The sequence below is a fragment of the Xyrauchen texanus genome, chromosome 26 (assembly GCF_025860055.1).
Source record: "Xyrauchen texanus isolate HMW12.3.18 chromosome 26, RBS_HiC_50CHRs, whole genome shotgun sequence".
NCBI lineage: Eukaryota > Metazoa > Chordata > Actinopteri > Cypriniformes > Catostomidae > Xyrauchen > Xyrauchen texanus.
Window position 1 is genome coordinate 8514798 of NC_068301.1, and position 27220 is coordinate 8542017.

At 41.2% G+C, this 27220-nt stretch overlaps 1 protein-coding gene across 1 annotated transcript in view; it reads right to left on the reverse strand.

Annotated features, from left to right (window-relative positions):
- Positions 1-3154: 3154 nt before the first annotated feature.
- Positions 3155-27220, reverse strand: part of LOC127620135 (neuronal acetylcholine receptor subunit alpha-7-like) — a 33107-nt gene continuing 9041 nt past the window's right edge. The window contains exons 6-10 of the mRNA XM_052093241.1: positions 19958-20125; positions 17902-18096; positions 8442-8528; positions 7506-7615; positions 3155-4147 (exon numbers count right to left, since the gene is read on the reverse strand). Of these exons, the coding sequence (XP_051949201.1) occupies positions 3362-4147; positions 7506-7615; positions 8442-8528; positions 17902-18096; positions 19958-20125 (1346 nt within the window). The 3' untranslated portion in view covers positions 3155-3361. The remainder of the gene's footprint in view (positions 4148-7505; positions 7616-8441; positions 8529-17901; positions 18097-19957; positions 20126-27220) is intronic.

Genomic DNA, 27220 nt, shown 5'->3' on the forward strand with positions numbered 1-27220 from the left:
ACGCTCAATAAATATAACATAAGTATTAATTTAATGCTCTCACCATAGCCATATCAGGTACATGTACAATGTACAATGATATCATATACATAAAGTTTATCCATATCAACCTGTTTGTCTAGCTTGACATGTTCACATATAGTCTGATGTCCTGTTTAAAGCCTGTCTTTCGTAATATGAGGACATGTTTTGCATTAACTATATACTTCACATTATACCATTACAGTTATACAGACTGTGTGCAATGAATGTAACATTTGCCTTCATGTATTTTATTATTTTATTGACTCTGGTAATGTCTGCTCAAATATCAAAGAATGTTTCCAAGCTTTAAGCTAAAAACAAATGAGCAAAATGCCAAAACTGTTACAATTATTCCTGCCTCCCCCTACTTGCAGTAAAGACCAAAACTGTTTGAAAGTGCCAAAAATGTGCTGTCATTAGAAATGATTCTTTGAGTTTCCCATCCAAAAACTGGTTTATTGTAAAAATGTACCTGATAGACTAACAGGCCCCAGATGCAGATTTGGGACAGTATTTGCAGTCCATTCAGAGCAAAAAGGACATATGCAAAATGAAACTGTTCATTACTCTAATGAAAGACACTAATTGTAAATTGTTCATTCTCAAATGTATTTGTTTTTCCTGTAAATTCAACCACCCCAATTCAACACCACAATAACCACTTTTTTCTATCAAACTCTACTTCTTTCCACTCAACCTTCAAAAGAAACAGTCCAGGTTATTTACAATTTGAGTTTTATCGACAGCATTTGTAGCATGCTGTCGATTAAAACAGAAAATATTTTTGACTTGTCCCATAGTTTGTAAAAACTAAGGAGAACCGCATTTACTTTACATGTGTTGATCTTACAAATGAAACCTAGTAGGCAAGCTAGTCAGAGGGTTTCTAAGAAAAAATGTGAAGCTTGTAATTTTTACATACTGAGGTGAAATGTCAAATAGCGCTAAATGTGAGTAAAATTGTCTCCCAAACAGATGAGGTTTTTAAGGTTAATGCTCTATCGAGTTTTAAATCAACAAAACCTACCTCCCAATCCTAAACCTTGAGCCTAACAGGAAAAACACAATTGCTGAAGCAACCATTTCATTTTGTGGTGCTTCTATAACACTTCCGGCTCACGTGTCGACTTGCATGCTCTTCAAGACTCCGCTGTATTTGCATCGCAAGTGCAATTCTCAGTTGAGCTTCTGCGCAGTATGATTGCGCTCGAACAAGCTTGTAAATGTTGGTGGTTATGTAATGCAAACATTAACATGTATCGCCTTAAAAGTCAATCACTATAGTAAAAATGTTAGTGTGAAATATAAGTGTTTATGAACTGATAATCTCCCCATTTACAGTACTTGTGATCTGTGCAAAAGAGAATAAAAGTCGCTGTTTTAGCACCTCTAGTATTCATGTTACCAGGAAACTTCCATGATACGAGCCACGTAAATTTAGCTTTTATTTAGCTGCAAGATTTCTAGGCAGTTCTTTTGAAGTGGAACTGCTTTTCTAGGTGGATAAACTTGTAGTTGTGCATTACCAATGTAATTGCTGTGAGTGGAGTTCGCTCCATGGTAACAGTAAGAAATAATTGATGACAAACTGTTGAATTATTGAAAATTAATGCACACCCAAGTTGTAATGGCCACTCCACTTCAGGTTGTCACATTACGTCCTCTGGTGTGCATTAATTTCCAATAATTCAGTGGTCTGGTGTCAATACGTTACCTCATGCTTTTACAATTCCTTTTAGTGGTGCTACTGCCGCTTAAACTAGACAGAGCAGCCTTACTAAAGATTGACAAACCATCCGAAAGTCAAATATAGCTAATGTTAATTCCACTTTGTGTTTATTTGTTGTTTGTGTGTGTGGGAACGACAGAGAGAAATGGGACAAAATTGGCTAATTCATTTACTCTGTATTTGTATCAAAGTTTTTAAATGATGGCAGATAATCTATGCACAGTTACTGTGGTTGTTGTACTGCTATTTAGTTATTCTGAATATTATCTCTCATTTCGGAGAACATCTCACTTGTTCTGACATTTCACAGAGATGGTGGGCGAGGGAGGGAAATATAAAATTCTATCCATGTCGCAGCTGTCTTTGTGACATTTTTCCATTATATCTCAGGGGAATTATCTCTATATCTTTTTTCTCACAACACCCTCTACCACTTCCTATCTGCAATGTGTTTATCTTTTCTTCTTGTCTGTTTTGTGACTGCTTTTTTGGTACATGATGCGCTATTTCTTTCCAACAGCGAAGCCATTTCTCCTCTTGCCAGAAAATGTTGCTGAGTCTCACTTACCCCCAACTGCTTAATCCGTATGTTTCTGTCCATCCTGCTGTAATTCCCCTATCACTCTTTCATTTTCTTATCCAGTTGTCTGATCCACTTCTTCAGTCCATCCTTCTTTTGTTTTGTGCTGACTGTGTCTCTGTCTCAAATACACTCTGTCTCGTTTTGTCTTTCATTCCCCTTGTTTTACTCTTGCCTCATATTCCTAATCCTAGAGTCCTAATTCTCTCCATCGGTCTCTATCTCTGTCCATGTCAGGGGTATTTCATCTTTAACTTCTACTGTGTCTCTCCATTATCTAAACCTCTTAAACCCCGCAGCCCAATGAAGTTATCCAACTATCATATATGTGATGCCTGTCCCTGAACAAAACCTTTCTTTCATTTTTCTTTCTTACAGATTAGGCTGTGTGATTTGGGTTAATGCCAGCCATTCACCGTTCGTCTGCCATTATGGTTAATATTTTCACACCCTCATTATCCTTCCTCATTGCTCATCTTCTTATTCAGTGCCACCTACTCATCGATGAACATACCAAAATATAGTTTGACATCTTAGGGAAGTTTAAAAGTTGTTAGACTGACAAAGTCACTCAATGTTGAGAACAACGGCTGCCCATTCCCTAGAGGTTTATGTCAGGTTATGAAACTGTTGACGCAGTTGAAAGGTCATTATCAGTGTTTTCACATTTTTTATGTTTTGTTTTTCATTCATTCCATAGGCGAACTTGAGTCTAGAACATCTTACCATATAGCGAACCAAACATCCCTCTTCATTTACAAAACACCTTGTGATGAAGGTCTTGAGCATTCCACAAACATCATAGTGCAATACGTTTTTTGAGTTGGAGATGTTTAAACGGGCCTACAATGTCCAGAGTACAAGGACATCAGCCAATCAGAAGCTTTATCTTTCCAGACCTCAAGATCCTGCGTTAATCCAATCACAGTATTGGGAATTGAGTCACTGTTTTAGGGAGATGGATATTTCCCATTTACGATCAAACCTTAGTTTCCCGAATGCATGTTCATTTCAAACACCAAGTCAAATCAGATGAAGTCCTTGGAAACTGCCTCCACAAAGTTAGGTGCTGACATCAGAATGGAGATGGTGCAGATGATGTTGAAAACACTGAATGCTACCAGACAAAGTCGATCGATTACAGCTGCAGCAAACTTCCATTGTTCAGCCACACTCTCGTTCTCATCCTGTCCACGGAACCTATCGGCGACGTAACGCACCTCGTCTAAAATTGCCTGAAGCTGTGGGTCACCTCCACCGCTGGTTCCCGAACAAGAGCACCCGCCTCCACCACCAGACACTGTACTCGGACAACCTGTGGCCTCCAGATTGGGTGTCGGAGGTGGTGGAGGGCTGCAGAACTGTGAGGGTAGGTGAGGTGGTGGGCTGGAGCCAACTGCTGGTGGCGACACTACGGCAGGACGTAGACTGCCTGAGATGCTGTTTCTTTGCACAGACTCAGTCAGCAAGGATGGCGGCAAGGCATCATCCAGACTGGAGAAACCGATGTAGAGCAGGTTGCCGTTGTTGTTGGCGCTGTTGGTCTGGGTGTGGAGATGGTGGGTGTGACCGGCCACAGCAGCAGCTTGAAGGAGGCTCTGAGGATGTAGCGGATGGAGCGTAGAGGACATTTGGTGGTGGTGGTGGAGGTCTGCAGAAGCAGAACCGGGTGCATTAGGAAGGCTACCACTCTGGGAACCTGAAGAACAACGCCGTAAGTGAGGGGCACAAGGAGGACGCTCAGGGTCTTCACCCTCACCAGGCCGCTTCATGCGCAAAAACCAGGCCACCCACTGGAGCAATACTAGCTGAACCTAAGAGAAGGTATATGTAGAGGGAGAAATATTGGTAAGAGAAGGTAAACCTTCAATGGTGGTTTGAAAAATATGCAGATTTTCTTAGTTAACAACATTAGCTTTTAATAGTAAAAGTGGAATCCCTTTAAACAAAGGCTTAGCAGGTCAGATTGTGCTTGGCAAGCAAGGAAGCATGCATTTCACAGTAGTGCCTCAAACTGTTTTGAACCGAATATTGCTTATGCACTACACATACTGTAAAAATAAATGGTTGGATAACACCGGATATGGAACTAGATCAACACTGGAAATAAATGCTAGAGAAAGAATCAAAGAGATTCTTTTCCAAGCCCTGGTTAGCATCTGCTGAGTCAAGAGAAGATACGTTTTAGGAAAGGAGTAGTAAAACATATATGACAGAAAGGACCATGATGCAGAGAGAGATAAAGAGGTGACGTAGTGGAATTATTTAGTTGCACTGCCAAGACCTGGCCAAGGCAACACATAAAGCATGGCAAAATCTATGACTAGTGGGGTTGGCACTGCTGTCATCCCCAGAAAAACTGCAGTTTAAGCAACTAGATCCTTTTTTTTGGCATCTTTACATTACTTTTGGTGTATTAAAGATTAGTCTATCACTATGACAAGTTGATGGATGCTTGCTTGCATACAGCATAACCAAAAGGTGTGTCCCCTTTATACATTTACTACAGGGACAGTCCCCCAGGAGCAATCCAAGGTTTAGTGCCGGGGTTCAAACTAGAGTTGGGGGACTCAAGCCTTTTGGACTCAGGATTTTTTTCTGAGTCCAGCCAAGTCCTTGACATTTGTGATCCAATGAAAAATAAATAAATTAAATAAATAAATAAATGATATATATATATATTCGATGTATAACATCGACTACCGAAGTGGCTAGCATGACGAAAACTTAAAGAAGGGTATGTATCAAATGTACATACAGAAAATGTAACATTGCGTGTGGTGTTTGTGCAGCCACGATGCTCGCATTGCGGTTTCATCGTGGTTAAAACTTAAAATCAAGAACTTAATTGAGTCGAGTCACCCACATCATGTCTCTCACAGTTTACTAAAAAAGAGCATATTGAAATAAAAATACATAAAAATAGTATTAATATTGGATTTTAAGTCTTTTTAGGTGTAATGTATCTACACGTAGGCTTCTGTAGTCTCTTGTGGTCTGTGCAGTGTTGTCAGCTTGAACTGGTCCATAATAGCTTGATGAATTAACTGTGTAACTTTTTAAATAGTCGGGGCAAAAAAGCATTATTGCTAAAGCAGACAGCAACTCTAAACAGATATGCAGGACCTATTATTATTGATTGACTATTTTCAAAGCATTGACGAGCTGCTTAAAATACATTCTTTTACAGCATTTGTCCACCATTCACAACATTCTACCATGCACAAGAAAATATTAGGATATTTTGGGCAGTGACATATTTTGTTTAGAATTTAATTATAGACTATAAAATAAATTTATTATTTGATGTATTATAAATGTATTATTGTTTGTGTAAGAAGCTAAATTTAATGTTACGAGATTAATTTAGTTGGTTATGACATTTTATTTTAAAAAATATATTGTATTTTTATTGTGTACCACCAGGTAACTTATGCACGTCTTTTATAGTCTACATCTCTGATACTTTGAAAGTCAATTCTGTTAAATGTATGACTCAAAATTATTATTCTCCATGTTTCTGTGGTTAAAGAAGAGCTCAATTAAATTTTCTTTAGTTGATATTTAAATATCTGACTGATTGCAGACCAACGCACTTTCTTTAGTCTATGTTTGATTGGAGGAGAAAAAGCAACAAATAATTGAAATGTCAACAGAACGCAATAAGAATTGTGTTGAAGGACAGTTTTGTCTTCATACACCTAAAGCATTTGCTTTCATTCTGAACGTTTGTTCAGCAGGATACTAATCATGAAATGTATATACGTATGAAATGCAACAGAGGTGTTTTTGTTACATTTATATTGTAAAACAGTTTTTCTTAGTTATGAAGTGGACTCGGACTGTTATGGACTCGTTCTTGAGTCCGACTTGGCCCCTTTTGGACTCAGAATCAACTCGGACTTGATTTTTTATAGACTCGGACTTGACTCTGACTTGACTAAGGTGGACTCGAACCCAACACTATCTCAAACGTCTGGGCAGTTGTTTTAGATACCCATTTTCTATAAGAGATTTACCACCTTGTTTCTAGTGTGATGTCAGACCATGCAAGATAAAAAATAACCACAGAGCAGAATTTACTAAGATGCTCTAGACATACACATTGGCTTGAATATGTCTCTCTCTCTCTCAGTTTCTTATAGAGTAAAGAGTCTGTGCCATTAAACTGGACTTGTTATTATTCAGGTAAGTAACTCAAAATATATTGACTTTACGCTACTTACTGAGCTATATTCTCTTCAAACTGTTTCTCCACCATGACAATAGTTAACTTGAAAAATAAATCTTGTAGTAGAAGTGGACAGTTCACACTTATGTCTGCTCTAGCAGTACTTGTGGCAACATTGAGAAAGCAACACATACTTGCGTTTTGTGATGAATTAAGGTGAGCTATTACTTTTCTTTGGAATTACGTTTTTTTTTTTTAACCAATAAGTAATGCGCTAACAACCACTCAGAACACTTGAATTGGGGGGCGTCTTTTGACTTGGACCCTTATGGGAAACCAGCCATTTCTTGGCACCAGAATAACATACTGTAGAGACATTGGAAATAGTGTTAAAATTATAATGCCTATTTTCTGTAGAAAATTAAGAAATCTAGTTGTGCTGTGTTGTGAAATTAACATTAGTCTTCCTGAGTAAATATGCATGTCCGCTTTCTCTCCTTCTTGGGTTTGTCATGGCAAGTGAATGGGATTCGATAAGCAGGACCGAGCTGCTAATTGGCTTACAGAATGCTCAAATACGGTCATTCATCAGCATGGACAGAATGCAGATCTATATCCATCCATCTGCTTCCCATATACTCATTTAGCCCCTTCTGTAAGCTTTATCTCTATTATCACTGAATCAGTAAATTACTGCTTTCAACACTACTGACAAAATGGGGAAATGAGAGAAATGCACTTTAGGATAGATGAAGGCATTTGTAGATTTAGGCACACCATAGGACAGTAAGGCTTTGTTCACACTGCACACAAATCCGATTTCTTTTTCAAATCCGATCTCTAGGGCTGACTGTCCACATTGTCATTTTGCAAGTGATGAAATCTGATCAATTGGTTTAGACAGAGTAGTCAGTTCCAAGTGTCTATAGTATCTATACCGTATCAGTTGCTATAGTAATGTAAGCACAGCCTAAAAAGTGTGTGTGTGTGTGTATACGTACCCATTTGGGCATGTTCCCTCCGTTGGGGTCATGATGATGATACTGCAGCACGACCACCGTTGCAATAACTGACATTCCAACAATGATCATTATACTTGCAAAGTACTGCCCTGAGACAGACAAAGAGGGACAGAAAGAGAATATGGTATGTATAAACCTTTAAATTATTACTCTCTCAGTAGAATGGTCTCTTTTTATCACCCAGCCATTGCGGTAAAAACCAGGGCAAAATGTAAATAATAAGGGCATTGATTTATAAAAGAGTGACGCTGGGAAGGAAGGCAAGAAAGGAAGAATGAGGAAAAGATGAGTGAACCATAAAAACTTAATCATAAAGGAGAGAGAGAGAAACAGACAGCAGAGACAAAGCACTCTGGATGAACACTCTTCCAACAAACACATTTCTGCAGATTACATCTCTGTGTCTTCTGTGGGCCTATAAACAGACGGTGTGAAAATAGAATGTGGGATGGCATTTTTTTATTTATTTATTTTTTCAGAGGATTGTCTCTGGTATCTCTGGTTGGTTTTTATTTTTATTTTTCCCCTGCTTCATCTCTCTTGGCCTGGCCATCATTTCCAGTTAACAGGCTTTTACGATTCACGTTGCAAATTACTATGAGAGGCCGAGCTTGCAGTTGCCAAGACCAGCACTTTTGGCCATGATACAAAACGGTGGACAATTTATTCAGTAGTGGCGCAGTGTATGGATCAGAGCACATTCAAAAGCTCCATCCACACTTGCCATATTTAACAACTCATTAAAAAATATTAACATTCAAATGTTTAAATACAGACTTAAATATTCAAAGAGCCCTGTGCAAATGAACTATGTGAGGCTGAATCTTGCTAAATTACTTAAAGATATTGTAGAATACACACAGAAAAGCAAATATATGCATGTTAATGTATCAAAGGGCACAAAGCATTCTTTACCTATTAGCGGGATGGAGTCTGAGGTTGCTGGCATGATCTCTGCCACCAATAGCATGAAGACTGTTAATGACAGTAGCACAGTTATACCTGTGAATAGGTATAAAACAAAAGAAATTCATGAGGATGCATGAAGTAAACATGCAATTGTGGACAAACTATTACAAATTAATGAACATACCAATAAATTAGCCAGGCCAATCAATCGCCTGATATTTGGCTTTCCACAATGACCAATGACATGCCCACATTTCCAATTAATAACAAGGTTAGTTCACAAATCAACTGATAGCTTTACAAATGGACAATGCACATTTTCTTATTATTTGCATAAATATAATGCATAAATATAAGCAAATTGGATATTTTAAATCTCTTTAATTGATTATCATAAAATTGAAATTTAAACTGTATCTATATTGACATCGCCATTGGAAAACCCCATATCGGTCGATCACTAAATAAAACCACTCTAGTAGCATAAGGCATTGGCACTGTTAATGTACAGCCAGCATAAGATAACCAAATACAGATTCTGATTGGACGTAACTCATCTTGACAGAATTTGATTGTACGGCAGTGATGGGCTTGATGGAGCAATACATAAAGTGAATTACATCAGGCCATTTCTCTTCCTCAATTGCGCTTTAGTTCAGTTCAAGTCATCTCCCTTCCTCTCCTCCTGCTATCCATCTTCACCTCCCAAAGCCCAACCCCCCACCACCACCACCACGCACACACACACACACACACAATCCATCCATCCCTATCTGAAGTTTAAATCTGCTTCCGCTCACTCTACCTCCTTCCTTTTTCATATCTTGTGCTCAGATTTATAAGCGCTATCTTGGCATAATAAACAATCTATAAAATGATTGTCAAAAATAGAGCGGCAAATTATATTGACTGAATTCATCAACTGGATTCATTTTGAAACACTTTTGGCTGTAAATAAATGTTTGTTTTTAAAGCAACATCAATGGCACTTCCCATCAATTTGCAGTACATTCTCATTTCTTAGTCCACATCCACACTAATCTGTTTCCTAACATCATCGTTTCCAAAGTATGTGGTTTTCAGCGGAGGAAAGCACCATTCTAGTGTGGATGAGAGGCATTTTCAAACAAAAATGGTTCGGTGTGTAGATCCACACTAATACGTTTTAATTTGAACATTCAGTTTTTAGTTAATTAACGTCACAATTTTCCAAAATATGCAGTTCTTTTGCAAGTCTTTGTTTCTGGAGAAAGAAAACACCAATCTAGTATGGATGAAAGGCATAAAAGTAGCTAAATCAATTTAGACTGGTCAGTACCTGGATGGGAGACCTGCTGGGGAAAACTCAGCTTGCTGCTGGAAGAGGTGTTAGGAGGTGCTCACCCTGTGGTCTAATGCCCCAGTATAGTTATAGGGACACTACACTGTAAAAAGCCACTAAATATAATTTTGACTTGTCCCTCCTTTTCTTTAAAAGTGCAAAAATCATGGTTACAGTGAGGCACTTACAATGGAAGTGAATGGGGCCAATTTGTGGAGGGTTTAGAGGCAGAAATGTGAACCTTTTTATATATTATAAAAGCACTTACATTAATTCTTCTGTTAAATCTTGTGTATTATTGAGCTGTAAAGGTGTTTAAATCGTTGTTTTAATGGTCGTTTTAGCTTTACAGCATTACGTCGTCATGGCAACGAAGTTGTAAAATTGGATCTATCTTTAAACAGAAAAGGTTAATAAGTGATTTCATCACACTACAATCATGTTAACAGGCATATTGTTTATGTCTCCGTAGCTATACTTTTAAAACAGTGAGTAATGTGAATGTTCACGGGTTGGCCCCATTGAGATTTTAAGTACCTTACTGTAACCCAGATTTTTGCTTTCTTTAATGAAAAGGAGGGAGAAGTTGTAATACATTTTTGTGGCAATCAACAAAAAATGCTGTCACATGAATTTGTATTGAACCAGGAATATTCCATATACTATGCTGAGACGTCTATAGTTAAGCTGATTCCCATGAAAAATCTAAACACAGCGGTCAATCATCTCACTTTTGGTCAATCAATGGAAGACTGGGATAAAACAGTAAATATTTTTGCAATTCCATTTGGTGACACTAGTAGCGCAAAACTTACACACTTCAACTTAAAGGGTCTTATAAAAATATTAGATATCAACTTTTTGGTTTGGGAACTTTTTGATAGTCTTGGATTATTCTATAACTATGTCTAAATACTTTGTCTGTCAAAGAGGTTTTAATATTGCAGCTCTGGTTCCTGGAAAGTAAAATGCATTCTCGCTCTCTCTTACACACATTGACTCATCCCTTCTTTAATTACATCAATAGATTAATTGCCCATATGAATGTACACCAAAGCACTTCCCTTCACCCTGGTTGCAGTGATACGCACTCTTGAATTGAGGAAATTGCCTCTTTTTCTTTCTCTTTGGTCGCTCCAAGCCATTCTCTCTTTTCTTCTCCTCCTCCCAAATATGCTGGGAGTTCACTTCATCCCTTTTCACGTGTCTTGACAATTGTATGTCAAATTCCATCCATTCCATCTGAATAAAATACCTTGATGTAAACCAAGAGTTAAGTTGATATGACACAGTCAGGCACTATCTATAAAGCACTGAGTAGCAGATCCTGTCATAGGTGATATAGGCAGCCGCCTAGGGTGACAACGCTCTCTGGGGTGGCACGACAGGGTACCTGATCCTCCTCCACCCCCCACCCCACATCGTAATATAATGATTCATTGGTTTGTTTATTTTTTAAAGGAGTAAAAGTCTCAATTTAGCCATCTTGTACTATTATTACGACTTCTCACTAGATCGCTCTTCTTGAGTAAAATCTGTAGTAAAAATGTAAATGAAAAATCTCTGTAAAATGACCATAAATGACCAACTTCAACCAGCTGGAAACCTCTAGTAGGGTTTTCCAGCAGGTTTGTAATTTTTGTATTAATGATTAATTTTAAAATGATAAAATCTTAAAAAGTTATGGAAATTTCCGTAGTGAATATAAAGTGTTCGGTTTATGCTCGACTCGAAATATTTTAGTGGCTTGAAATTACTTTGAAAATCATTGGTGTGAAGGTGTGGGAACCCTGCCTGGGAATGGAGTCCACAACCCTGCTGTTCTCTTACGAGAGGTTCTCTCGTATTGCGTAAGCTAGCTTACGCTACGGGAAAGATTCATCTTTTCTGAGATATTGAAGCCAAAAAATTATCCTTAATTTTGTATCCATTGTCAATGCAGTGCGGCAGCTGCAGACCTTGAGCGGGCTAGCTAGCGAGCTCATTGGTTGCTCTGCGGCAACTGCTGCAGCCTATAGACGAGCTTGGGCGAACTCGCATCCAATGAGAGGTGTCCGCGCGCTCACTGCATCAAAGCCCGCCAAAAAGGGTGTGACTAGAGTGCACATAAGCGTAGTTCGTAGGCTGGAACCCTGATTTTCATCTCTTCAGCGAAGCTCTTCGCATCACTGAACCGGAAGCCGCGTCGCCGTTCGAGGGGCATCAAACAAGCGTGGACAGCGCTGGAAGAAGCCGGCCGTCTTCGCCACCTTCAGCCGTCCTGCGAGCTACGCCATCCGGCGACGTATCCTTTTTAAAAGCAAGCTAGTTCTTAAAGAACTTCACAAAAGAGTACGAGCGCCGCTCTCAAAGGCTGCCGGAAACAGTGGTAGAAGCGATTGCCTCGCCGGGGCCCATCCCTCAAGCATCGTCTTCACCCTCCCCGCCCACCCGGGACGCGCAGTTGCCGCCGAGCGGCTGCTATGCTGCCATCTCGGACGAAGAAGCGGAGGATAAGGGCTGTTCCATCATGGCTTCGGACAGCGAGGAGTGGTCAGGCTCACACGCCTCCTCCTCGGCCCAGGACTCCAGCAGGACCCGCGCCGGAGTCGAAGGGGAACTAACACGTCTCCTCACACAGGCCGTCGACCGCCTCAGGCTCGAGTGGTCACCGCCCCTTGAGCAGGCACCCAACAGACTTGACGGCTGCTTTCTACAGAGCCGCTGCCGCGCAGCACCCGCTACCCGGGCCGCTCCCTTCCTGCCGGAACTCCACGCCGAGCTTTCCAAATCATGGAACGCGCCTTTCTCGGCCAGGGTCCGATCCCACGTCTCCACCTCTCTTGCTTTGGTGGACGGCGCCACTGAGAAGGGCTAAGCTTCCATCCCTCTGGTCGAGGATGCGGTAGCAGCACACCTTTGCCCGCCCTCCGCGAGATGGCGGTCTAAACCAGTGCTCCCGTCTAAGGCCTGCAGAACAACTTCCGCCTGTGTTGGCCGCGCCTATTCCGCCGCCGGCCAAGCTGCATCTGCTCTGCACTCTATGGCCGTCCTACAGATCCTCCAAGCGGACCTTCTGCGGGAGTGGGATGAGGAAAGCAGGCATCCAGAGGCGGTTGCAGACATACGTAGTGCTACGGACCTCGCCCTCCGCGCTACCAAAGCTGCAGCCCAAGCTATAGGGAAGTGCATGGCCGCGCTGACTGACCGAGAGACATCTGTGGCTAACGCTAGCCGACATGGGAGAAGCAGAGCGCTCTACGTTCCTCAACGCACCGCCTCTCCATTCGGTCTCTTCGGCTCCGCGGTGAGTGGTATCATTGACCGGTTTTCAGAGGTCCAAAAGCCACACAAGCCATGAATCTCTTTCTGCCTCGTCGCGCTAGCTCCTCTGCAGGTCGCCCACATGAGCCTCCTGCACGAGCCTCTTCACAGCGCCCAGCTCAACAAAGCCAGACTTCTCAGCGTCGACAGGGCGGCCGCCTCGATCAGCGCCAGACCGCCGCCCCGCGGGCCTCGGACTAGAATTGCGCTGAAACCTGAACAACCGAAGTCCTCCTAGCTTTGTTGACAAAATGACGGATCAGTCCCGCTGCGGCCGGACAACCGTCAAAGCTTCGCCCCCTGTCAGTCCCCTTCCTTCAGGCTACTACAGTGGTAGATTCAGCAGCCAACAAGCCGGTGTTAACGCCCGCTTGCCTGCGCTCAAACGCCGTTTTCACGGCGACCCAAATAAATCTGGTAAAGAGCAAGCATGCCATATGTGTAGAAAATGTGCCCACAACCCAGTGTTCACCTCTACACACAAGCATTACACATCCCGTGTCCATACCAGAGAGCAAACATGTCTTATGTGTAGAAAATGTGCCCACAATCCAGTGTTCACCCCTACACACAAGCATTACACATCCCGTGGCCCTATCACGGCACACTCACATAAAGCGGTTACGAACCGCTCGAGTGTTAGGGTTAATAAACGCACCCACGAATCCGTGCGCGCGCCCATTCTCTGGCCGCTCTGTCACACGACCAGCCTTATGTGTAGAAAATGTGCCGACAATCCAGTGTTCACCTCTACACACAAGCATTACACGTTCCGTGTCCCCATCAGAGCACACTCAAAAGCGGTTATGAACCACTCGAGTGTTAGAGTCAATAAATGCGCTCACGAATACATGCGCGCGCCCATTCTCTGCCCGCTCTGTCACACGGCCAGCAAACACTTCTCTGTATGTAAGTCCCGTGCCGGTGACTATGCTTGCGTATCACTTAACAGACGTGACGCTTTCCCCATTCACCTCAATCGGGAAGTCACTCACAGAACAGCCTGTCCATGCTGTCTGCGAGCAGTCCAGCATAAGCACAGTAAGCGCGCTCACACATTCTGTTCAGCGCGCTGTGTGCGGCAATCAGAGCGATTTGGCCACTCACCCTCTAACATTACGCTTCAAAGCGTGGGAAGATATTCCAGGGATATCCGAATGGGTGTTAAGCACAATAAAACAGGGCTATTTGCTACAGTTCGATCGCCGTCCTCCTCGCTTCAGAGCGCGGCTCGAAACTACTGTGAACACGGAAGCAGCGTGCATGCTTCGTTCAGAAATAGCAAACCTTCTGTGCAAAAGGGCCATAGAGAGAGTGCCGCCTCCCTGAGCGAGTCGGGGTTTTACAGCCGTTATTTTCTTGTCCCCAAGAAAGACGGCGGCCTCAGACCAATATTAGATCTCAGGGTTTTGAACAAAGCGCTTGCAAAAAGACCGTTCAAAATGCTTACAACCAGCAAACTCCTCGCGCATGTGCGCCAGGGGGACTGGTTTATTTCTCTCGATCTGAAAGATGCATACTTTCAGATTCAGATAAATCCCCGTCACAGGCCATTCTTGAGATTCGCCTTTGACGGCCAGGTTTATCAATACACTGTCCTTCCGTTCGGCCTGTCCTTAGCACCCCGTACTTTCACGAAGTGCATGGACGCTGGCGCCGCACTCCCTGCGGAGTCAGGGTTTGCGAATTCTGAACTATTTGGACGATTGGCTGATTTTGGCACAATCACATACGGAGCTTCTGTCTCACAGGACAGTTCTCCTCAGTCATCTGAACAGTTTGGGCCTTGCAGTCAATTGGACCAAGAGCTCACTACAGCCCAGTCAGACAATTTCCTTCCTTGGAATAGAACTAGACGCAGTGCCAATGACGGCTCGCTTATCTACACAGCGCGTGCGCCGTGTGCAGCGACTAGCCGCGTCATTTCAGATGAACAGCCTCACACCTCTGAAGAAGTTTCAGAGAGTGCTAGGCTACATGGCCTCAGCCGCAGCAGTACTTCAACTGGGTTTACTGCGCATGCGCCCGCTTCAGTATTGGCTAAACACCCGCGCGTCTCGCCGGGCTTGGTCCACAGGCCGCCAGCCAATCAGAGTGACTCAGACCTGTATTTCAGCTCTGCAGCCCTGGACAGTGGCCGAGTGGTATCAGCGGGAGTGATGATGGGAGCTGTATCTCGCCGAAAGTCATCTCGACAGACGCGCCCAACACGGGTTGGGGCGCGTCTGCGAGGGCTCTCCGGTTTTTGGCCTATGGTCAGTTCAGGAAAAGCTCCTTCACATAAATTGTCTGGAAATGATAGCGGTCGAGTACGCCGCGGCGCTTCCTCCCGATCATTCAGGGTCACCACGCCCTGGTCCGCTCGGACAACAGGTCTGTGGTATCCTATCTAAACCGTCAGGGCGGTGTCAGATCCAGGAACCTCTTCCATCTGATGAAACGCATACTGAGTTGGTCCCAGCGCCACCTGCGCCGCTGAGGGCGACGCGACGTGCCAGGCCACCTGAACGACGGCCCAGACAGACTGTCCAGAGACAATATTCCCCAGGGAATGGTCCCTGCACGCTCAAACAGTCCAGACGCTATGGCGCATATTCGGCAGAGCATTGATAGACCTCTTTGCGCCAGAAGAGAACTCTCACTGCCCAATATTTTTCTCGAAAGCGAGGACGCGCTGGCCCAGGACTGGCCCAACCGCCCGCTTTACGCCTTCCCTCCCGCCTCGCTATTGCCACAGGTAATGCAGAGGATCAGGGAACGCGCCACTCGGTGCTCCTCATAGCCCGCGCTGGGAGAATCAAACATGGTTCCCGGAGCTTACGCAGCTGTCACTGACAGCCGCGGGCCCATCCCAGTGAGAGCAGATCTCCTCTCGCAAGCTCGTGGAACGATCTGGCATCCCCACCCAGAGCGCTGGGCGCTACACGCTGGGTGATCAACGACTACCCGTCGCTTTGCCAGAAGGAGTAATAAACACCATCATACACGCTAGAGCCCCCTCCACGAGAAGACTCTATGCGCCAAAATGGTCTGTGTTTTCAAAATGGTGCACCGACAGAGACCTGGAACCACGGACATGTGGGGTGTCGCCGCTGCTCGTGTTTTTACAAGAGCTGCTGGATAAGGGCAGATCCCCATCCACGCTCAAAGTGTACGTGGCGGCCGTCGCGGCGTTCGCTGAACCCCTGCACGGCCAGTCACAGGGTAAAAACGAGCTGGTCATCCGCTTCCTCAGGGGAGCTAGAAGGATGAACCCTCCGCGCCCCCCATCGGTTCCTATCTGGGACCTTTCTATAGTTCTCGAAGCTATGAAAGCCCCCCCTTTCGAACCGCTTCAATCCATGTGTGAAGAGATGTGAAACACCTCTCACTTAAAACCATTTTTCTAACTGCCCTATCATCAGTTAAACGGGTGGGAGACCTTCACGCGCTATCTGTCAGCGCTGCGTGTCTTGAGTTTGGACCAAGTGACTCCAAGGTCATTTTAAAGCCTAGACACGGCTACGTCCCCAAGGTGGTCGGTACTCCTTTCAGAGCACAGATCATTTCCTTGTCGGCGCTACCAGCATCTGATAGCGAACGCGACGGCAATCTCCTTTGCCCAGTCAGAGCACTGAGATTGTATACTGCGCGCTCCGCATCTTTCAGAAGCTCCGAGCAGCTCCGAGCACCAAAGGTCTCGCCGCCTCGAAACAGACACTGTCCAGATGGATAGTGGATGCTATTGCTGCCGCGTACGCGTCAAAAGACCTACCATGCCCGCTAGGCATTAAGGCTCACTCCACTAGAGGCATGGCCTCCTCGTGGGCATGGTCCAGCGGGATTTCCATTCACGACATATGTGTGGCAGCTGGCTGGGCTTCCCTCCACCTTTGTCAGATTTTACAATCTGGAAGTACCCGCTCTGCAGGCTAAACTGCTAGCGGTTTAATATGCTACAGCTCCCTGGTGAGCTGCATTAATGGGACACAGTCCACACAGACCGGCACCGCCGCTCTGTCTATGTGCTTATGTACTACACACACACTGGCCCGCACTCTTGCCGGCCAAATATTAATTCCCCACTCACAAGGGCTCCCCCGGGTCCCCCTTAATTCCCTGGGGCTCATGCAGTGGATGCTTGGCACGCACGGCATTGACAAAGGGTTCCCGTAGCATAAGCTAGCTTACGCAATACGAGAGAACCTCTCGTAAGAGAACGAATCGGTTACTAACGTAACCTAGGTTCTCTCTAGATGAGGGAACGAGTATTGCGTAACCGGCCGTGCTCGCGCCACGAACGATTTTTCGCTTCACTCAATGAAAACCAGGGTTCCAGCCTACGAACTATGCTTATATGCACTCTAGTCACGGCCTTTTTGGCGGGCTTTGATGCAGTGAGCGCGCGGACGCCTCTCATTGGATGCGAGTTCGCCCAAGCTCGTCTATAGGCTGCAGCAGTTGCCGCAGAGCAACCAATGAGCTCGCTAGCTAGCCCGCTCAAGGTCTGCAGCTGCCGCACTGCGTTGACAATGGATACAAAATTAAGGATAATTTTTTGGCTTCAATATCTCAGAAAAGATGAATCTTTCCCGTAGCGTAAGCTAGCTTACGCAATACTCATATCCCTCATCTAGAGAGAACCGAGGTTACGTTAGTAACCGATTTGTTCCTAAGTGCAGAAACTTGTCTGCACTTTCTCTGCAATTTTGACATAGGTAATACATATACTCTAACTCCAAAGACTGGCAAACTCTTGGTGCCCATTCTGCTTTTTCTTCTTCTCTTGAAGAAGTTGTAATTCTATTCCTGGAAACCATTTCCTTCTCACTTTCTCTGTTTCCTATCTTTCTTTCAGAATACCTAGTGAGATCTTCTCTCCAGAGTCAGCGGGTAGCAGGAAGATAAGCAGGGTCATGGACGAGAGGAGAACGCATGGAACGAGTAGATTCAAGGCGTAGTAGAGCGTCCGTCTGCGGATGGTCACCACAAATGTCACGTCTGGAAATGGCTCCTTACAGCAGTCATAGTACAGCTCATTTCTTGCCCCCGGCACACCTGATTAAGAACAGCACGAGAGGAAAATAATGAGATTAAATAATACTTCTATTCTTGTTTCTGTGCATTGGTTGTCTCATGTTTAAGGAGATACTCTTGTCCTCAAGAGCAGCCAGTGCTGCTATTCCACCTTTGATCTACTACCAAATAAAACATCCTAATCAGCAAATGCAAGCCAGAGGCAAGCTCTTCCCTGTGTCTGAGAATCATGCTTTTGTCTGAACATCACTGTGAGGTTATCAGGTTTGTCTTGCTGTCCTCAACACATCTCCTCAAGCATGTTTTTTCAAAGGGTAGAAATAATATTTCATCATGCCAGCCTTTGGTTGTAAAGCTGGTAAACAAGTTCCATCTGTGTCTTGGAAAATGGTTAACCAGCTCAACCAGGTCCCCACCTGCTTGGAAAAGGTGGGGACCAGCACTAACTAACGTGTGTAACCTCGCTTTAACAACCACCGATTCAAGCTTGGACTAGAAAATAACCGTAAATGATGAGCAGCTTCAACCAACTAGACTTCTTTCTTTTGTATTTTTGTCTTTTTTTTATTTTCCATTCAACATATATAAACATCCTTAAAGCAAGCAAAGTGACAAAAGATATTAAGTGTGAGGAATCTAACAAAAATGTTGTGAGTTTTTTAATTAAGCCAAGGGAAAACAATTTTATCAAGAGAAATAACCCTAATTTAAAGGAAAATTACCCCATTCGCAAGTAGTAGCTACATTGAAAAAATGACTAGTAAAATTGACTTAATTCTTATACGTTTTTGCACACCATTTTTCTAAGTAATCTTAATGGAGTAAAATCTACTTAACTTTATGACATAATATTGATTCAATTTAACATATCATTTTAGTGAATTCAGTAACTTTTTCATAAATGGTGCTTAAATAAACCTAGTTAAATTTTAATAAATATTTTAGTCAAGTTTTGAATTTTCCTTACAAGCATATGTTTAATCATGTACTAAATTATATATAGAATCCTCCCACAGGGGAACATAATGCATGCTATGTGGTGTTTAAGACAACATCAACATGCATTACTGACAATAGAAAAATTAACAATCAACACTCAACAGATAATTTTGATCATAAACAGGTTAAATGAGTAGAAAATTAACTTAAGACCACGCAAAAAAGGAATTACCAATGAAACAACAAAATGAATAATAAAAGCGGTGTGAATAAACTGGCAAACAGTGAAACCATGCAACCTCATTAATTATTCAAGTCCAGTGCATGTTGCTGCAATGATGTATATAATATATTAGGTTAATATATTATGTCTTTTTACTTTTCAAGTAAATGTGGGGTGTTTTAAGGATGCTTAAGATGCTTACTGGAAAACAAGACAAAAATACAGAGTTGGGGTGTAGAAACTACACCAGCTATAAATAGAAGTTTTAGCAGGGTTGTAATGTTCAAGCAACGCAAAGAAAATGAGAAAATGTGGTCAGAAATGTGCAGTGCAAGACGTTTTTCCAGTCCACTTCCACTTATCCACTCAATTTAATTAAATGTAATTTGAATACTAACAGGCTCATCGGATAGAGTAAGAATGAATATGAATGGAAATGAGCTTAACAAGATGGGAGGCATATTCTCCCTTTTGGAAGTGGCTTCCTGTTGTTTATAGCAGATGAGAGAGATTCTAGGCTTTTGATGCAGTTAAAAAGTGTGCATTTTTAATGTAGCTATTTATAATATAATTCTACCTAATTGACCTCTCACAGCCCTGATTAACTTAATAACTAATCATTGCCAGTTACTACAGCAACACAAAGCACTTGTCTATACTGCCTGTGTGCGATATGGTTGATGGATAAGCTTATAGGAGGTGTTGTGTGTACTCACTCACCCACAAGGTCCCACTCTCCGTTGGGCATGTAACCAGAGATATCAGCCTCATTCATCTGGAGATCCAGCAACCATCCATCAAACGTCCATGAGCCGAATTTAAGCTCACACTTCTGGATGTCAAATGGAAACCAGCGTACATCCACATTGCAGGTACTCATGAAGATACCTGAATACAGTGAGAAAGAGGGAACGAATAAGAGTCACCATTCACTTAAATATTATCACTATAATCCATTATCGCTGCATATATTTATAAAAAATGTGAATGATCACAATATCGCGTATCTACAAGTGTGCGTGCATGTCCATTTCATTGAGTACAAATCCTATCAAGAGGCAGCCTTAAAACCACCTTGTTCAAACTGCCTGACAAATGGACCACTTCAAAATGCCACATTGCTTCTTCATCAGTGTCGTATTGCTGCATCTAACTCCAAATTGAATCCAATTGACCTTTTCTCTGGAGCAAACCAGAGAGTCAAAAGATTCACATTCAGAGTCCTATGAAAGACTATTACATAAAGATCTTTATGCACTGTACGTGGACAAACAGGCTAACGCTCGATTGTTATTACACACACACATATACATCAGCTAACTTAATCAAATCTGTGACTAAATGGACTCAATGAATATAATGTTGCAAAATAAACAGATCAAGTTGTTGGTTTCAAAACGGCTAGCAAATAAGCTCTTTTGAACCCTGAAAATGAGGATTTTGATTGCGAATGGTTACAATATAATTTGCAGTTCAGCTTTCTGCAGCACATCAGTTAAACCAGAACCAGCTTCCTTATCTTAGAGTTACATATTTAGTAGAAATCACACTTGAAACGTAATAGAAAAGTATGAAATGCAACATGATGGGGCTTGTGTTGCAACTGAACACCGATTCAACAAATCATGCAAATCCTCCGAAAATGATGCCAGGACCCTTTCAGTCTTTTTTGTAAAAGCGTCACTTGAATCTCATGCAGCAATTACCACATATAAACCCTAAACCCTAAAGCTCAAAATAATGAATTGTTCTAAGTAGGTTAGTTCGAAACCTTTATGAGTGCTTACAATTTTCTCTCTCTTTTGAATTCACAAAACTGGCACCTTTTAAGTAACCTGAATTGTTTTATTGTTTTGAGTTTAATGCACTTGTCTAATTAACAGGAATTCTATTTCCCAGCATGCTTTGGGTGGCACTCGACAGGGAGAGTAAATGTTATAATGAAGTGTTATATGATGTGTCTTTGTGCAAGATGAATGTAAAGGGGGAAACTTGTTAGTGTTTAATGTTTTGTTGTGGTATTCAGAAGAGGTTGTTTTATTTAAGTATTTGGCCGTTACCATTATGGTGAATATTGGAGCTTGAGCTGAGGTTGAGAACAAGTACAGTACAATTAAAGAATACTTTACCAATTGAGAAACTGCTTTGCTAATCTAGGCATAGTGCTTCCAATTCCCATGCATGATGCATACCAGTATTATCTGTGATCGATAGTACTATTAATGTATGTTCCCTCAACATGAGCTATTTAAGATGAACTTACACGGTCATTTTAAGTTCAGCCAAAGAATTACACTAAAGGTTAAATGCCTTCAAAATGTATGAGTTAGCCCACCAGATATTTCAAGTTATGAGCTATTAACAGGCATGTGTAGTGCAAAATCAGAATCTAAAAGTTCTAATAACATGGGAGTTTATTACAGTTTTCCTTAATTCTCAATTTTTCAAATTTCTCCAACCTCAGGTCACTTTTAAGCAATTAACGTAGCCATCTGAACACTTTGAGATTGTCCCAAATAGATTGTACCTTTTTCACGATTTTCATAATTTTCTCAACTCTACACACAAATTCCTCTGATCCAAGATTCATGCCTTTAAAACAGTTAACAGACAACAAAAATAAAATAATATTCTCAAATGCACATGTCAGGTTGTCAAATCCCCTTATATTGAAATCTTATATGTTGGTAATCCACACAGCAAAGAAAATTCAATTTAATCATCAATTTGCTATCTTTAAAAGTGGTCAAATATGAACATTTAGAGAAAACAAACAATGAGGAAGAAGAAGAAAAAGAGGAAGAACAAGACAAAGAAAAAGAGCAAACTGAGAAGAGGTAGAGTGGTTAAAAGGAGAGGAAATCGGAGGAAGAAGTTATGAGAAAAGGGGAAAGTTTTCTTTCCTTTCAGGGTTGAGCAATGCATTGAAAGAGTTGAGGAAAGAAGTGGAGATGGTGTAATGATGGTGAGCAGAGAGAAAGATTAAATAAGACACAGAAGAGGCTCAAATGATCTGATAGTTCCTCTAATTGATCATATTATGAATTATGGTCTCTCTAAGACACAAGGCCTAACGAGAGCAGATCTACAGTGACTTCAATCTCAACAAAAAAGAAGAGGGAGATGGCATTGGTCTGCACACCACAGTCAATGTCTACAATTACTACACTGTAAAAAGTTCCATCATTTTAACAGTAAAAGACTGTAAAAATGCTACAGTAAAACAAAAAATCGTAGTTAAAAAAAACAAAGACAGTACATCTAATTTTATGGTAAAATTTTGTAAAAATGAAATTTTTTAGATGTAAAAAGTATCATTTTCACTGAGCGCTGTCTCTACATGTTTATTGGTCATTGCTAATGGAAGGGCCACTATTGCTAAGCAATACTCCTAAGCAATCAATTGGCCCGGTTGCTAGGGTGGGTAGAGTCACATGGGGTAACCTCCTCGTGGCCGCTATGTGTTTTTTTCAATAGTAGAGTTGTGCGTCTATAGCTGCTATGAATTCAACAGAAAACACATCTATAGTTTTTATTTAAGATAAAAAAAGAATACATTGCTTCATTATACAGTGAAATTGAATTGTTCTGCAAAACTGGTCCATCAAAGGATGCTGAGCCTCCTCAAAAATATATTCAAAATTAACGTTCTTTTAATCACTTTAGCTAATAACATACACAACTCAGATGACTTTAATGGAAAATTAAGTTTTTTTATTTACTTTTCTTTCATGTTTGGTAGACAGGTGATTTTAAATTACTGTATGAATCGGTATAAATGCCAGAGGAGGCTGACGGCATAAAGCCTCCTCTCATTATTAAACTGACCAATTCAAATGGATATTCAAATGGAGCCACGCCATCTGCTTCCATTCAAAAAGCATCCAAAAAAGTCCAGACGGATGCAAAATGAAATTTGCCTCCTTCCATGTTCATGACCAATCATTATCAGAGGAAACCATTCAAGCCAATCAACTTTCAGTATCACATTTACGCTTCACCGTGCCTTCTTGTGGATAGCGCAACAGGTGAAGAGAAAATGACACAATGAAGCAGTGGATGATGGAGTTTGTCTACAAATAGAGTATTACATGAGAAGATTATACAGTACTGTACTGTACAAGGAATTTCTGGGGGAGTATGAAACACTTTGAGGTTACATGGCGGATCAAGGCCTGATGGGGAGATCGTAACCAACAACCTTCTTCAAATGTTCTGTTATGCTGGCGTTGGCCTGTCCTTCTTCCCTTTAAACTACAAAACTGAATTTTTTTACACAAAACTGGCATCTTGCAAAAATCTGCACCATAATCCTAGGTTGCTGTGTGTGGTTGCCAGGGCATTGCTATGCGGTTGACAGAACAAGAGGTGTTTTAAATGTTTTTAAGTGCAGTGCTTTGCAGTTTCCAGGGTGTTCGAAAGAGCCCTTCTTTATAAGTCTTTATAATAATCTTGTCCTTAGATTTGGCATGGGCTCCTCCTTCAATCTACATTTATGGGATTTGTTTCATAAATTTTATCATGCACCAATTTCAGGTATCATTCATGTTCATAGCACAAGTGGTGCAGGATAAATTACATTCCTAATTTTAATACAAAAAGCTAGATTTTTTTTTAAATCCCTAATCCTAAAATAGGAGAAATTGTGATATTGCCCTAGCAAGAATCACTAATTAGATTTAGACCTACAGTACTTATGGAACTGGGGGTCTTCCATATGGCCAAGATCCAAAGGCAGTCCTAATGCATTTGCAAGAAGATCATTTTTCTTTCAAAAAATTGTTTCGTAGGCACAAACTAAAAGACTATGCCTGTTTGCTGACAGTTAAACTGCTGCTAGGAGAAAGGGGCCAATGCATGACTCACTTTTAAAAATCAGCCAATAGTGCGTTTCCAAAGGTTTCCCCAGCCACAAATATCTTTCCACTGGGAATTTCTGGACGTTCAGATTGACATCCGCTTTTGTCTTTGCTAACCAACCCTCCCTCCAGTGTCGTTAAACCACCACTAGTATCTTGACATTTAGCAAACTCTTATGCAAAGCAGTTTACAGTGCACTAACACAGAACACATTGGTGATTTAAAAAATAAAAAAATCAAAATCATTACTTAACTCAGACTAAGTGCTTCAAATCTCGGCTGGATTTTTGCTGCCTTTCAACTCCAGGGAACCAGGTGACTAATCCTAAAAGCTAATCAATAACTAGCGAGCTTGCAAAACCACTATGCAGTCCCACTAAATGGATTCTCTGGAGAAGAGTCATGGGGGCAAGCAGTAAAGATGGTGAAAAATATTGAATGAGATGACGCAGGGAAGAGCAGAAGCCTCTAGCTGAATGAAGCAGTCGGGTGCATGCTGAAAATTTTTTTATAGGCTCTTCTTTTGATTACATTTATATATGTATGGACTGATAGTTAAGTCCAAATGTAAATGATATGTAAATGTTTACTCAATCATTTATTCTCCCTCAGTCACCCCCCGGTCCTTATTTTGTGGAACAAAAAAAGAGATGTCTCAGTAACCATTCACTTTCATTGCATCTGCTTTTTTGTGTGCCACGGATGAAAGAAAGTCATACCAGTATAACATAACATAAAGGTTGGTAAATGACGACAGATTTTTTTTTTTTTTAGGCAAATCAAGTTTCACTAGTTCCAGAGTACATAGCAGATTTGTAATATCCAAACCTTCTTTATTTATTGAGTCCAATTAACCTCTTTGTATACCACAAATGTCAAATGAACCAAATATGCTCTCCCGTCCAGTGTACAACACTGTAGTGTCATTTAGATCTGTAAGGTATATGAGTCACCAGCTCTACAGGCATCTGTTGTCATTACCAAGAATAGCACAATATGACAGATGAGTCAATATTAGATTCTCTATTAGACTTTGCTCAACACAAGCCTGATAATGCAGACTACCTCTAATTAAGCTTTTGATCCACTTACAACATACACTTACAGTAATCATGTTGATATTGAAAATCAGAGTGTGTGAGAATCTCATAAAAGCTGTCAAGGACATGTCCAGATCACATCCCTAATTTTGCTTAAAATAAAATGAAGCCTGTTTATAAGACCATTTTTTTGCATTGTTTTCATGACAATCCTTTCTTATTTCTCATTACTTTAATGCAATAATACTCATACTAATATTTGATATACTGCCTTAAAGAGATTATCTAAAAAATTATCTCATAATTTACTCACCCTCATGCTATCCCAGATGTTTAGAAGAATATCTCAGCTCTGTAAGTTCTCACAGTGCAACATAAAGGCAGCTTAAATGTAATCCATGAGACTCCAGTGGTTAAATTCATATCTTCAGAAGCGCTATGATAAGTGTGGGTGATAAACAGAGCAATATTTAAGTAATTTTTCAATTTCACATTGTTCTTTTGTTTTTGGCGAGTAACATTCAACTTCATGCATATCACCACCTACTGGGTAAGGAGGAGAATTTATGGTAAAACTTGACTTAAATATTGATCTGTTTCTCACCCACACCTATCATATCTCTTCTGAAGACATGGATTTAACCACTGGAGTCTTATGGATTACTTTTATGCTGCCTATATGTGCATTTTGCACCTTAAAATTTTTAAACCCATTCACTTGCATTGTGAGAACCTAGAGAGCTGAAATATTCTTCTAAAAATCTTCGTTTGTGTTCAGCAGAAGAAAAAATGGCATGAAAATGAGTAAATTATGAGAGAATTTTCAGCCCTTTAAACATGAACTGATTGAAATAAATACATTTAAAAAATGATTAAAAAATTACTGTTTTACTGTAATAAGATTCTAATAAACTAAACATTTAGAATAATGGCTTCCAAAGTTTCCAAAAAAAGAAGGGAAAAAATGAAGCTCAAATTACAAAGTAATTCATTCAGATATTACAGCAATGAGAATTGGTTGAAAATTGCTTAATTGTCATAAAACTTATGGTGATTTTTTTTCCTTATATATAAACAATTTTAAACTAAATGTAAATGTACTCCTTAAAAAATTAATTGTAATTTTGAAAAATATTTATAAATTCATGACCACTCACATAAGATGAAAATTCCCCTCATGGGGTCTTCCATGTTAGAATCACATGACCAGTCGAATACTACATGCTTAATCTCAGTAATCACCCTGTTAATGATGCTGGATCCAGGCCTGTAGGTGTCAGTGTAAGTCCAAGATGACATAACAAAAAATTAGCGCACCTTTAATTGGTCCTTCAGTTAGTGGGGTGTTTTTGTGAGATTGACCCATTTACTAAATTACAATTATTGTTGACCTAAAATGATTGCATAGGTTATAGTTAATGCAAACAGGGCAGCTTTTCAGTTGCTGTAGCATCTTTCGAAGTATCTCCTGTCAGCATCCATGTGCTCAATATCACTGATACAGATGCTGGGTCAGACAATTGCAGATATTAAAAATAAAGCTTTCTTTTTGGATCAGACTGTGCCTGCGTGTGTCCTTGGCATCTGCCCAGACCACTGGATTACTAAAATCTATTTACACCCCACAGCCCACTAATAAATAAACATATTTTCTGAAAACAAGATATGAGGATTTCTCTCTCTCTCACTTTCTTTTTATGTCTCTCTGTTTGCACCCTCCCTCATTCTCTCCTCTCTGCTCTGCCTGACTTCAAAAAGGCATTTGATTTCTGTTTGGTACTGAGGGATTGGATGACATTAACGCAAGGGAGACAGAAGCAGTGCTAAAATGCGATGAAATCTGTGTGAGCTCCAAATATGAGCCGTCAGGGCTAGATCTGTTCACAAAAGTGTTTGTTTGTTTGTTTGCATCTGCTGTGACTCTAGAGGGTTATTTAAAGACTACTTTCAGTGCTGAGCGAGTTATTGTGTATATGAGACTGTGTGAAAGAGAGAGAGGGACTGAAGCAGAGAAAGTAAATTTATTTTTAGATGTTTTCCTTCATAGACCCGAGCTGAAGGATCAATGAGGATTGCGACTGGA